Source organism: Poromitra crassiceps, assembly GCF_964638095.1.
Source record: "Poromitra crassiceps genome assembly, chromosome: 3".
In the NCBI taxonomy this organism is placed as follows: domain Eukaryota; kingdom Metazoa; phylum Chordata; class Actinopteri; order Beryciformes; family Melamphaidae; genus Poromitra; species Poromitra crassiceps.
The window spans coordinates 34,130,795-34,143,985 of NC_139625.1; the positions used below are offsets into that span (position 1 = coordinate 34,130,795).

General features: G+C 43.1%; 1 protein-coding gene and 1 pseudogene across 5 annotated transcripts in view; one reads left to right on the forward strand and one right to left on the reverse strand.

The window, feature by feature from the left end:
- loxl3b (lysyl oxidase-like 3b) overlaps positions 1-13,191 on the forward strand; it is a 53,545-nt gene that overhangs the window by 13,310 nt on the left and 27,044 nt on the right. For 3 of the 4 annotated variants that reach the window (XM_083634212.1, XM_083634214.1, XM_083634213.1), the window contains 2 exons: positions 1,209-1,426; positions 12,115-12,180. In XM_083634212.1, the coding sequence (XP_083490338.1) occupies positions 1,209-1,426; positions 12,115-12,180 (284 nt within the window). The remainder of the gene's footprint in view (positions 1-1,208; positions 1,427-12,114; positions 12,181-13,191) is intronic. The other variant, XM_083634215.1, reaches the window with a different exon arrangement.
- Positions 7,712-8,743, reverse strand: LOC310774199 (synapse-associated protein 1 pseudogene; annotated as a pseudogene). Its single transcript has one exon. The product of its transcript is annotated as a synapse-associated protein 1 pseudogene (transcript).

Below are 13,191 nucleotides of genomic sequence, written 5' to 3' on the forward strand. Positions count from 1 at the left end.
TTCAGTCTGAGCGATCATGTTTACTGTCTTGCGTAGTCACCCGCCAAAGGCCAATTCTGAGTCAGGAAAAACGTGTCAGCTTTTAGGACAGACCGGTCCGAGGTGAACAAGGTTAGACTGGGGGCTCGTCATCTCCACAGATCACTGGGAACAGCTTGACATTCTGATTGGATAAGGTATCGCTGATTGGCTGTTACATATCTAAAGAAAAAGGGTTTTATAAGAAGAGGAGAGGGGGGAGACTTTCAAAAAGCTAACTTTTGTCCCTCGTTCTGCCTGTTTCAGGCGTCCAGACTACATTCGGACTGCAGCCACCCGCAGGCTGAGGTGACTCAGTGCCCTGCTGGCAGTCACAGAGTCACTGTGTGAGGATTAGACTCTCTGTAATGGCTGTGACTCACAGGATCGTCTGCTGTGCTCATTCAAAGCCTTTTAATAGATGCGTTCAGCATGAGAGCATAGAAACAGTGAAAACACAGCTTCATTCTAAACATTTAATTCATTTGAGCATCTGTATTTTACAACTTACATCAGTTTGATACTACTTACTATTAGGTGTACTATATTTGCATCATAAAGCTTTATGTCAACATAGATATGTAAAAAAAAATCAAAAAAAAATATCCAGTGAATACTAAACACCAAATGACGACACATTTGTTTACTGATAATTGGGAATTACTTAAAGGGCACACCACTTTGCTGATTTTCAACCAGCTTGGTGTCATTACAAAATCAGTAGTATATGCAAATGAACAATGTTTAACTTCCTTCCATCTTGCCTGGACCGAGAGCTCCCCGTTCATTCACAGAACTTCCTGGATCAAATGATATCATATTGATGTCATTTGGAGCAGTTTGCTGCCGAATGAAGGTAGAGAGAGCAATAATGATAGTGATAGTGATAGTGACAGTGAGTGACACCATGGTAAAACAGCTCCAAATGACATCATTATGACATCATTTGGACCAGGAAATTCTGTGAATGAACAGGGAGCACTCGGTCTAGGCAAGATGGAGGGAAGTTAAACATTAATTTGCATAATATATACTACTGATTTTGTAATAATACAAAGCTGGTTGAAAATTGACAAAGTGGCCCTTTAATTAAGCCACATTTTATTACACATCTACAAATGTTGAGTTTTGAAGCAAATCTAATCCCTGAATTGAAGAAATTGAGAATCACCCTGATTGGCTCCCTCCAGGCGCAGGTGGTTGAGAACAGAGTGGAGGAGGTGCGGCTGCGGCCGGTGGTTGTCATGGCGAAGCGGAAGCTGCCGGTGATGGAGGGTGTGGTGGAGGTGAGGTACAGGGACGGCTGGGCGCAGGTCTGCAATGTGGGCTGGACCATCAAAAACACACGCGTCATCTGCGGCATGCTGGGGTTCCCCCACGAGAGGAAGGTCAACAAGAACTTCTACAAGTAAGTCTATGAGGTTTAAAATGATGAGATTAACGCTGCACTAGGCGACTTTGGATCTTCAATACCCAGAAATCCTGTGCAGTGAGGTCAGTATCTTGCACACGGCACGCAACTAGGGAGAATCTATGGCGTCTTAATCAGTGGGCATGGACCGCTCTTCTCTATTAATAGTAATAATTGATTGCATTTTTATAGTGATTTTCAAGGCACCCAAAGTGCTTAAAATTGTGTGTGTGTGTGTGTGTGTGTGTGTGTGTGTGTGTGTGTGTGTGTGTGTGTGTGTGTGTGTGTGTGGCAGGGAACTCTACTCATCCACCACCGATTTGTAGCACCCACCTGGGTGATGCACAGCAGCCAGTTTGCACCAGAACGCTCACCACACATCAGCCATATCACGGTGAAGAGTTGAGGACTGAAAAAGCCAATTAGATATCGAGGGATGATTAAGTACACCCCCCAGGGCACCGGGGTTACACCCCTACTCTTGTGAAGAGTGCCGATGGGATCTAATTGTCCACAGAGAGTCAGGACCTCGAGGCCTGCTTGGCCTTCCGCAGCAAGCCAGCAATGTAACGCAGGAGCCACAGTGCTCTATAGGAGGAGCCACAGTGCTCTATAGGAGGAGCCACAGTGCTCTATAGGAGGAGCCACAGTGCTCTATAGGAGGAGCCACAGTGCTCTATAGGAGGAGCCACAGTGCTCTATAGGAGGAGCCACAGTGCTCTATAGGAGGAGCCACAGTGCTCTATAGGAGGAGCCACAGTGCTCTATAGGAGGAGGAGCCACAGTGCTCTATTGCAGCCCCACTTTGTGATTGTGCTGCAGCCTATTGTTGCTGTAGTAGGGCTGGGTATCTTTCAAAATAAATCACAATACCAGTACCAATACCAGTACCCTAAAGTGATACCGATACAATAGGGTACTTGATTGGATACCTTTTTCAGCACGCTGAACTGCCAACACATACACTGCGCTCGACTTCACCACCACCACAGACTGTATGGCTTGTAGCTGCTGCGGTAGTGGGCCAATCACACATCACATTAAATCGAAGAGCGCTTGCTGTGATTGGCTGCAAGAAAAGCCAAATAGTCATTTTTCTCTAGATTTGTGTACCAAAAAGGGTAGGATGCAGATATCGTTTGACTGGAGAAGTTTCTTGGCACTGGGTTATTTCGGTCGATACCTTAAAGGTATCAAGTAGCGATGTCCAGCCCGATGTACTGTATGACACTTCTCTCCAGTGTGGCAACACTGTGACCAAACCACAAGCTGGGATTCTGTCAGATAGAACCCGGATATGTTAGTGAACTCACCATGGATCTGACTCTCCCTCCTATCGGCCAGCACTGCAGCGCTGCAACCAGCTCACGTGAGCCAGGCTGAGGCTGCAATGTTCAGCTGAGCCTCTGCTTGTTTCTCTTCTGACTTTTTTTTCTCCATTTGGAGGATGTTTAAGTTTTTCTAGGGATAGACAGAAACGGTTCTTTTGTATCCCGGTTGGGGTCATGTCTTTCGTGTTCTCGGTTTTTGTGTATTACTTTGCAGAGGAAGCCAGGGAGAGATTGTTGAATGCCTGCGGTGATGGAAAAATTACCGACCAGTGTGTGCCATGGGGTTTACTTTGCACATCAGCAGTGCTTTGCCTTTGTCAAGGCAGAATATACTCATCTGGACTCCAGTCTGGATATATAAAGAGAGGATTTGAATGATGATGCACCAAAGTTTGTTTACTGTGCAGATGACAAGAATATTTTACTTAAAAAATAAGGCTTTTGTGCTTTCATATTCAGCTATCTGAGCTTACTGTGTGCATAAACATATGCGCATTGGGATAAGAATAGCAAATAATATTGGCTAATTGGATAGAATCAAGCATTGTATGGTTCAATTGCCAATTTTACAAATTCAAAACGTGTGCTGCAGATTCAAAAGTGCTCAGATGTGTTATGAAATTGAGTACGTTGCAGTGTTTGAGGACAAGGGGTTTCATTGGTGGGGCTCTCCAGACCCAGTTTCCAGTTTTCCCAATATAACCTTCCAATACGACATTCCGGGCTTGGCTCCAGTCCCAGGCTTTTTTTCTCTGCGTCTCGTGCAGATGGTTCACAGTAGTGCGAGGGGAAATGTGTGTTTTCTCTCAGTCATGTGTGAAGACTGAGGAGAGGGGGAGAGGCCTGTGGGGGAGGGGGGGGGGGTCACACAATGCACAGACTACAATAACTGGAGTGCAGCCAACTTGCATGCATCAAGACGCAAATTGTTCTGTGCTGTCAAAGTTACTGTAAAGCCCAAGTCTTTTTGGGGGCTTATCAATTATTAGTACTAGAAATCTTGCGTGCTAGAATCTTGTGCTCGATCTTTAGGGTGGAGACTCTGGAGACGATGCGCCATGGGCGCAACATGTTATGGAAATGTTTGTATGAGTACAGGATTACAGCTGCTCATTATTCACCTTATCATTTGCCCATATCAGGACGCTTCTGCATTACGTCATTTTGTAATCATTCTTCCGTTTTAGACCCAGAAGTAGATTACTCCCATCTTTATCATTTTTAGACTTGCCAAAAAGCTGTTTTCAAGCAACACAAAAAAAACAAAAATAATTGTGGGTACAAGGGTTTAACGTGACTTATTGTTGCAGCTTGCCATTTCCTTTGTTATACTCGGCTGCAGACCCGAATTATAAACGAGAAACTGGAGTACATTATAAAAGTTATATAGTCACGTTATGAACAACTAACCAACGCTGGGGGTCCGTATGGAAACAGTGTTACTCGAAATGGTTAAAAGTTAAATCAATTTGGTCATTCAGTGGCGTTTTACTGCCATGTAAAGTAACTATTACGCTAGCCGCTAGCATTAGCCACAGAAGCCGACTACCCACAATGCATTACGTTATGGCCAGCACCCGAACGACACGGCTGTAGAGCAGATGGCTCTGCTGTAAAATCCTCATAGACGTTTTTTTTGTCAAGTTAACACATTGAATGCCAGCCATGTTTTCATTCCTGTAGGTAAGTTGTGCCAGGGGTGTTTTTGACGATTCTGGCTCATTTTAGAACAGCCGAGGATTCTTTTCTGTTAAGAATTCATGAACACCAATCATCTAAAAATAACTAATAGAATGTGTGCTTTCTCTGTCTAAAAGAGTTAGTTTGCAGAGTTAGTAGTTATGTAGATATTAGCCGTTGAGTACAGCATGGTTTCAGCGTCTGGAAATTTATTCAGAGATAAATGGCTTTTTGTGAAACAGTCACTTTAACCATTCATTTTTGGCATCAGTAAGACCGTCAGACATTCTAAACAATAGTTTTGAACAGTAATGTCCTCCATAACAACAGGAAACACCCCTCTCATTCAAACTCCTCCCTCCGTGTGTCTTCTCCTCCTTCCTCCTGGCAGCGGGCGTGTCAGAAGCGCGTTGTGCTGCCTGCCTGTCTGTCTGCGTGCCTGCCTGCCTGCTTGCCTGCGTGCGGGGACGAGTCTGAAATGGATTACTGTAAAATCGCCAAGCCATTTCCTTGAATGGCTTGCTCCCGCGGTGTGTGTGTGTGTGTGTGTGTGTGTGTGTGTGTGTGTGTGTGTGTGTGTGTGTGTGTTCGCGCGTTGCTCCGCGGCTCTGGGGGGGAGGGGATCTCTGTCCGTTCTGTGTGTGTGTCTCCGGCTTCTGACTGTAAAATCGCCAAGCGATTTCCGCGGGAGGCGGCTGCTTTTGGTGTACGGGTCCCGTGGCTGTGGCTTCTCTCTGTATCTGTCGCCACTTAGTGGTCGGTAAAATAGATTACACACATGCTCTTGCTCCTATAGTTATCTCGAAGATGTAAAAGGGGTTGATTGATGTCCCACCGTCAAAAAAACATGTAAGACGAGTTAGGTCGTCCTTGGCACTTAAGCGCTGGATTATGTAAGACGAGTTAGGTCGTCTCTGGCACTTAATGTGTTAAAACAGTCTATTACACCGGAAGCGGAAGAAGCACCCATCAGGCATCATGGCAGCTAGAAATAAGCTGGATAAAGCTTTAATATTTTTTCGGATGAGAACGTAACATCCAAATATGTGACCAGTTTATCAGAATAACACCTATTTTAATTTTTTTTAACGAGCAGCAAGGAGCGCTGGCTGTGTGATCGGTCGGACTAGCTAGTATCTGTCAACCCCTACTGTCTGGCAGTGAGAAAACACTGTCGACGTGCTTTTGTAACTAATGTTAAATGGCGATCCGGGTACAGCAGTAACGAGCATGTAACTGAAGTTGGCCCCAGTGTACCTGCTGAATGTTGCCAAACTTCATTCATAGTTTACAGTTTATCGATGTTTACCGGCCAGCTAACGCTGAACCGGAAGAACAAATACAATTGCGTCTTACACGGAAGAGAAAAAGTGGGCGTGGCAACATAAGGTGAATAGACGATGTTGTCTGTTATTCCCTCCTCATCACCTTCATTAAGTACTTTCATGCTGCTGGCTCGCTTTCCCCTGGAGAAGGCTGTGTAGAGCTGGCTGTGAGCAAACACTGGCTGAGGTAGGTAGATGCCAACTCCGTCATTCTTTTGCCCTTGACCTCTGTTGATGGAAACTGAGAAAGCCAATCTGATTGGAAACTGCCATCTGATAAAGGTGAAGGGAAGCTAATAATTTCTTTCATGGTGAGGAATTATTAGCAGGAAGATCTTTTCACCTTGTTTGCCATACAGAATCTCACATTTAACCACATTGTCCATCATCTGCACCACCACCATCTGGGTGCCGTTCTTGAGACTGTCAGGACCTGCTTGTAGGTTCCTAAAAGCAGGATGATTGGAGCTCCTAACTTTCAGTTTGATGACATGGTCAGGAATTCCAGAGGGCATCAGTGAGTTAAGGAACTCTAGTCTCGGTGATTGTCTTCCAGAACACTCAGCTGAAAAGAAGACTTTCTCTTCTCCATGGAACTCATCTAAGCACATGTTGATGTGTTTGATGTCCTTGTTCAGAGGAGTGTATTGTGTATAATGCCTTTCAGAAGGTTGTCCAGAAGGTTGTCTTTGTCACCACATGCATTTTGTAGTTTAGGGAAGGAACCAGAGTCTTCAGATCCTTCACCTAGTACGCTGGAGGAATCAATCCTGACCTGACCTTCACTTTCCCCATGTTTAATTTTGCCTTCCCCCAAATCAATGAGATAGCTGGAGAACTCCAGCCTTGCCTGTCTGTCCTCATGTTGACATTCAGTTGGTGCTCCTGCAGGAGAGGATAGAAGGTTGACATTTGACTATTTGAGCCCTGCCTCCTCTCTTGACAACTGGTAGTGTCTGCCTAGGGCACACATGGGCAAAATACGGCCGGCGCCTCCTGTGTGGCCCGCGATGGAATTTCTATTTTTTTTTTTTCTTTTTTTTTTTACAATGCATCTGAAGGCAACATGCAAGATACCCGCTGAATACGTTTCCAAATGTTCATGTCATTCTGGCCAATACTCCACTTCTGTTATAGCATTTCAGTCTGGTATGGAATATCTTTCAATAATATTTATGGCTAAAAGGCTAAAAGTAATCTCATGTGTAAGAAATGTCTGTTCTACATTGAAGTAAACATTTAAATAATTAACTCGTTGGTTTTGGATTTATTTAGCTTCAAGAGTGCATTTTTGTTCTTGTGTGACCCTCAACACAGGCTTTGAGAATCCCGGGCCACTTACTGATACTTATGCTTAAATTAACCCACTCATATTCTGGTTTATTTCAAGAAAAACATTTCGGCTAGTGGAAATTCTAATTGGCTGGTAACTTTAAAATCTAGCAGCCATATTGGCAGGTGGTCAAAAAAGTTAATTTCAAGCCCTGCAGGGAGAGCAGGTGGTGACATAGGAGTGAGTGAGAAAATTATCAAATATTGGTGGTTAATACTGAATAATGATATCACAACTGTTAATTAAAAATGAGTTATTCCTCTAAACCTGGCTTCAAATGCCCCAAATTTTTCGCGGTGGCGCCGTTCACCCCTCAGCAAAATCTGATAACGAGGATTTTTTTTTGTGGCCCTCTCTATCATCAAAGTTGCCCATCCATGGGTTACGGCATGACAATATCTGTTCGGTCCCCGGCAACAATCTGGGTTTCTCATGTGGCCCCCCATGAAAAATAGTTGCCCACCCCTGGCCTAGGGTCTCCATCAAGCAGCATGGCTTTGCCGCCCCAAGGGAGCTCTGATTCGATCCCTCAGAGTTCTTTCCACACACCTGAAATAATGTTAAAATGCATCATTACAGTGGGGTGGGGAAAAAAACTCTGTATTGAGGTACTCTAGCTGTCGTCCTGCAGCATCTCTTCGATCTCCTTGTACCAGTTGTCATCATGGTTCTCATTATCAGCCACCTTCTCATACTTCTAAAGCTCCTGCTGCAACTCCCTCTCCCAGTCTGGAGTCTCCTCCGCATGTGTGTTGTTAGGATGTTCCCTCTTGTCCAGAACCAGCTGCTCCATTTCTTTATGCAGATCTTCCTCCTTTATCTCACAAGCGTCAAAGGCATCACTCACAAATTCAGACAGGCCTGGGCTGGTGGAGATCTCTTCTTCATCCTCATTGGCCGTAGGGTTGGCACTGATGATGGCAGGGGCAGTTTTCCACTGTACTGTTTCTGTTTGAGGAACATCTTCAGGAGTGGAAGCATGTTTCTCCCCCTCCCTCCTCTCAGCAGCTTGAGCTGTGAGGTGAGCTGACTGTTTTATCAAGGAGACACGATAGAAGTAATTTTTCCAGAAGATGTCCTCTTTTACCTGTTTGGGGACTAGATGGAAATGCATCTTCCTGAGGAGCTCATCTTCCTCCAACATCACCAATGCGATTGGGTACATTTGCTCAAAGTCAAAGTGAAACTGCACACCAGCAGGAGGGTCCCGCAAAAAATTGTGTTTGTCTGCTGAAAGAGCTCAAATCTATTGGTGGATGGTCTCCTCTTCATTATAACCAACCCATGGTGGTACAGCATTCTCCTGAACAAACCGTTCTTTCTGGAAATCACCCAAAATGGTCTTATCAATCTTCCCCTCCAGAGTTTTCTTTATGGTTTGTGCAACCTCAACGACAGAGTTGGATATTTTCTTTGATGCACTGTTGGCAAAGTTATAAATGTAACCACTGAATCTCTTTGCTTTTTGTAGAAGCTGAGGAGGTTGGACATCTCTCGCAAAACTGCTCTGTTCATCATTGGCAACAACAGTCGGTTTGTTTCCTCCATGATTGTCTTCATTAACATTCACGACAGACTTGCTTTCCTGTGTAACTTGATCTTTTTTGTTTTCCAATCCTAGACATGTTCCCCAGTTACTTAACATCTTGTGTCTAATATTGAAAATTATTAATTTTAAACAATTGTTTGGTGTGAGCTAACATAGTTTTTTTTATGTCTATGACATCACTGATGACGTCACAATGTCGATGACATCACTGACATCACATCATTTTCAGCAATGAGCTAGCGTTGTTTCACAGTGGCGGAGTCATTTGAGATCGACAGATTCGACACGCAGGGAGTGGAAAGGAAATCCATAAATCAGTGGTGCCCAATTTGGGGCCCGCGGGCCACGTTTGGCCCGCGCTCATTTTTTTTTGACCCGCCACGGATTTGGGGGTGAAAAAAATAAAATAATTTTATTTATTTATTTATTTATTTTATTTTTTGCAGGCCAGGCCACCGGGCAGTTGCCCGACGTGCCCGATTATGCAGTCCGCGCCTGAATGGAGATGTCGGGACTCTTCTATCTACGATTAATGTTAATTTTGTGCAGCTGGTATTCTCTCTCCCCGACTATCACACGGGTGTGAGGCATTGCTATCTGAGGATTGATCGCTCCTGATTGGTTGGCTGAATCACCTGGTTGGGGGGTGAGCTCTGATATTTGATCCCTCCCCAGTCACTGGCTTTACACCAGCTCAGCAAGATGGACAGATCATCATCACTGCAGTGGCACACTGACAAAAGAAAGTTTAGGACGGAGTGGCAAGACGAGTATTTTTTTACCGAAGTAAATTCAACAGCGGTTTGTCTCATTTGCAGACAGAGAGTGGCTGTTTTGAAAGAGTACAATATACGTCGCCACTACGAAACTGATTTTCAAAGTACCTTGAGGATTTTTCAAGTTGTGAATTAAGTCAAATTTCTCTCTTGATTACAAAGGTGGAAAATACAACTGTTTTTAACTGGGTGTTTACTGATTAAATGTTTAAGCTCCCCACAAATGCAGATGTTTTTTTTAATATATATAACCAATTGCAAATTATTACAATTACCAAACAGATAAAAAGTAGATTATTACTATAATATATATTATATTGAAATGTTATTTTAGATTTAGAATGTTAATTTTCTATAAAACACAATACATTTTAATGTAATTGTTTATTTTTGGCCCTCGGCCCTCCACCCAGATTGAGTTTTGGCCCTTCATGGGAAATAATTTGGGCACCCCTGCCATAAATGGTCACAGCCGGTCAGTTGGAGCTGATCGGAGCCAATGGCAGAGCTTGCAGGGAGCGTAAAGTGATTTTCTTCCGCTTGTCGACTGAAATAGTCGGCCAATGGCAGAGCTTATACCAGCTGCCTGTTTCAATTCAGTCAGACTAATTCATTCCAGAGCCCTGAAAAGTGTTTTGGCAAATTTTGAGGTGATTTAAAGCAATTGTGCACCTTGGAACTCCGGACATCCGGACGGACACAGAGCTCTCCAATTATATTAGTAGGATGTGTGTAGATGGCAAATACGTTTTTCATAACATAACTGGCATAGTTTTAACTCCAGCATTTAGAAATAATGTATATTTCTAATAGAGTTGGACAGAAATGGGTTTTTGAACTAAAGGTTTTTTGGATTTAAGTTGTCGTGTGACTGAAGATTTGATAATTTTCCTGTGAAAGAATGACAGGTATTAAGTGTTTCCCCCAGAATGTTATTCTTGAACAATTACATAATTGAATAAAGTGCAAAGGACACATTTCATTGCAGGTTTTGCCAGGGAGGAACCTCCACCACTATCGGCAATGGTCGACATATCCAGCCATTTCTAACAACCTTGATTTCAGAATAAATTGAAAACTCAACTTTTTTGCACAAAAACTTTTTTTGTTAGTCCGTTTACATATTTTGCACATACTGTCATCAGACTGTAACATGGTGAGAATTAGTAAATAACAAGAGACTGGTAGACTGTTATCAAGTTATAGTATACTATGCCCAATGTGTATTCACTGTGTGTGACTAAAAGAGGTGTGTGTGTCTGCAGGGTCCAGGTGGCTGGCCAGTAGATAGGAAAGAGATCTTCTTCCAAATAATTCCATTCTATCAGCCAGCTGCCTGAGACCTTTCAAAACACATAACAAGTGATTCATGCAGTTTTTCTCAGCTTGTCAAATCAGTGCAAAGAATAAATTATATACAGTACTCTCTGTTTGACAGGTTTTATATCACCCTGTTTGCCTCCCTGTCTGAGTCCATGCCAGTCTGGCTCGAACCTCCACTGACATGACGCATTTTAACATTATCATGGAGAAGTAAGATATTTGGGATAAGGTAAACAAGCATAGGCATTTTTAAGAGGTTTCAGGTAGTTGTCATTCAAGTACGAGTCGGTATATGTGTTGATGGTGGGAAACAGACAGGGAAAAGACTGACAGGGATGTTTATGATTAAAAAAAAACAATTAGGAGAGACAGATTTGATTGCAAAATCTCGTTTCAAAACAGCCAATCAAAGCTTTATTATTTGTGGCTGATTTCTCTCCATACCTTCCAATTACACGCCTAGATACTTTTGAGGTATTGTCGCTGCCTAATGAGACTCTGAGGCCAACACTGCTAGATGGTGGATAGCTGAAATAACTCCATAATTGAGGTTGACGTCTATGTTGGCGACCTGAAGCAGCTTCGTAACCTGAGCTCTCCAGACCCAAGGAATGTCAAAAATGTTATTCACTGAAGCTAAGACTACAGTACTTTACCTCAGTGTGATTCACAACCTTTTTCATATGAAGGACCCCCGCTTTAGTACATTTTGACCACAGACCCCTATTTGATGAGATTCTCTCTCACAAACCCAAAATCTGTGAGAACATTTTTATTGTTAGATATGATTTTGTCAAGAATTCCATGACTATCTCTGTTGTAGGTATACGAGATAACAGTTAAACTAAATTTATGATCAAAATAGTCCTTCTACATTCTATAATTGTATTGTATTAATTCTCTAATTCTCTCTAATTGTGTGTGTGTGTGTGTGTGTGTGTGTGTGTGTGTGCGTGCGTGTGTGTGCGTGCGTGCGTGCGTGCGTGCGTGCGTGCGTGCGTATCTGCATGCGTGCGTGCAAAATGTGTACATTTTCTGTCGATTGTATGTGTGTAAGACTGTAAGTGCATATGTTTGCGTGCAACACACAGAGACAGAGTTCCCTCCCCTCCCTCCCCTGATATGTGAAGCGCTTTGAGTGTCTAGAAAGGCGCTATATAAATCCAATCAATTATTATTATTATTACCATATTAGTAAAGTGTGTGTGTATACATAGCAGTGTGTGAATATAGTCACATCACTTTGTGGTGATCAGTTGCACTTCGGTCCTGCACCTGGTTTTTAGCGTTTGGATGTGCGTGCTTTTATACCTTCTTGCATAGTGTCTCCCCTGTATGTGATGGAATTTGGCTGTTTGACCGTTGCAGACGTCTGAAAAAGCGAGCAGCGGAGAAGGTCCCCAAGCCAAAGATTAATATTTCGGCCAGTGGAAGGTATACTGTAGCAGGACAACCCACCGTCGACACCCCCACCCCAGCCCACCCCCTCAGTACACTGTGTTTCTGACAGTGGGTTTCCTGTAGAAGTAGAAAATAACCACGTTTTCAAGCTAGTCCGCCCTCCTCCGTCCTTTGTAATATTGTATTATTAAAATGTGTAGCATGTGAATGGGCTGTGTAGTTTTGTTTTATCCAGTTATAATTCATGGTTGTCTTGTCTGGAGGGTTCCGTTTTCTTTTTACACTGCAAAAAAACATCCACCTTAACAAGTCATTTATTCTTGAAAAAAGTTGATTTCCATTGAAAACAAGGGAAATTATCAAACCCCATTGGCAATTCCCCCCCCCCCCCACACACACACAGCAATTTGCAATTTTAGGACTCAATAATGGACTAATGACTTGTCAAGATTGAGTTTTGTTTTTGCAGTGTATGTCTGTTTTGTTTTCTGTCTTTCTTCTTCTTTAACATTTCCACTCACATGGCACAGATTGTACAGGCTGACACCTGATCAATGGCATACATAAATACATACATAAATATTTCTTCTGTTTTCTAACTAGTACGTCTAATGCACAAACCTGATAAAATCTGAGATGCGTTAATTGGCAAGTACAATAAATGTACAAGAATTTGTCTTTGTATCTTTGGTGCAGAGATATTATCATCAGAGAAAAGGTTGATGAGGTGTTTTTATGATTTTGATTCATAGCTAACGGCGTTTTGATGGGACAGATGTTGTCAATCTGTGCTGCGTGAGTGAGCGGGGCTTCATTTGTCCATGGATTAGTGTATGTCTAATCCAATGCACCAGCTGGAAATCTCATTCCCTATTATGGCATGTGTTTTTGGAAGAGGTCAATAACTTACACCCTGGGTTCTTAAACTAAAATGGTCACAGGCCAGAGTGTTCTGAATCCACATGACAAGAACAGATAATCCTCAGTGTTTGTTTTAGCCTGCTTCGAGCACCAGATGGGTGGGGTTTGCCACGTACGACAATG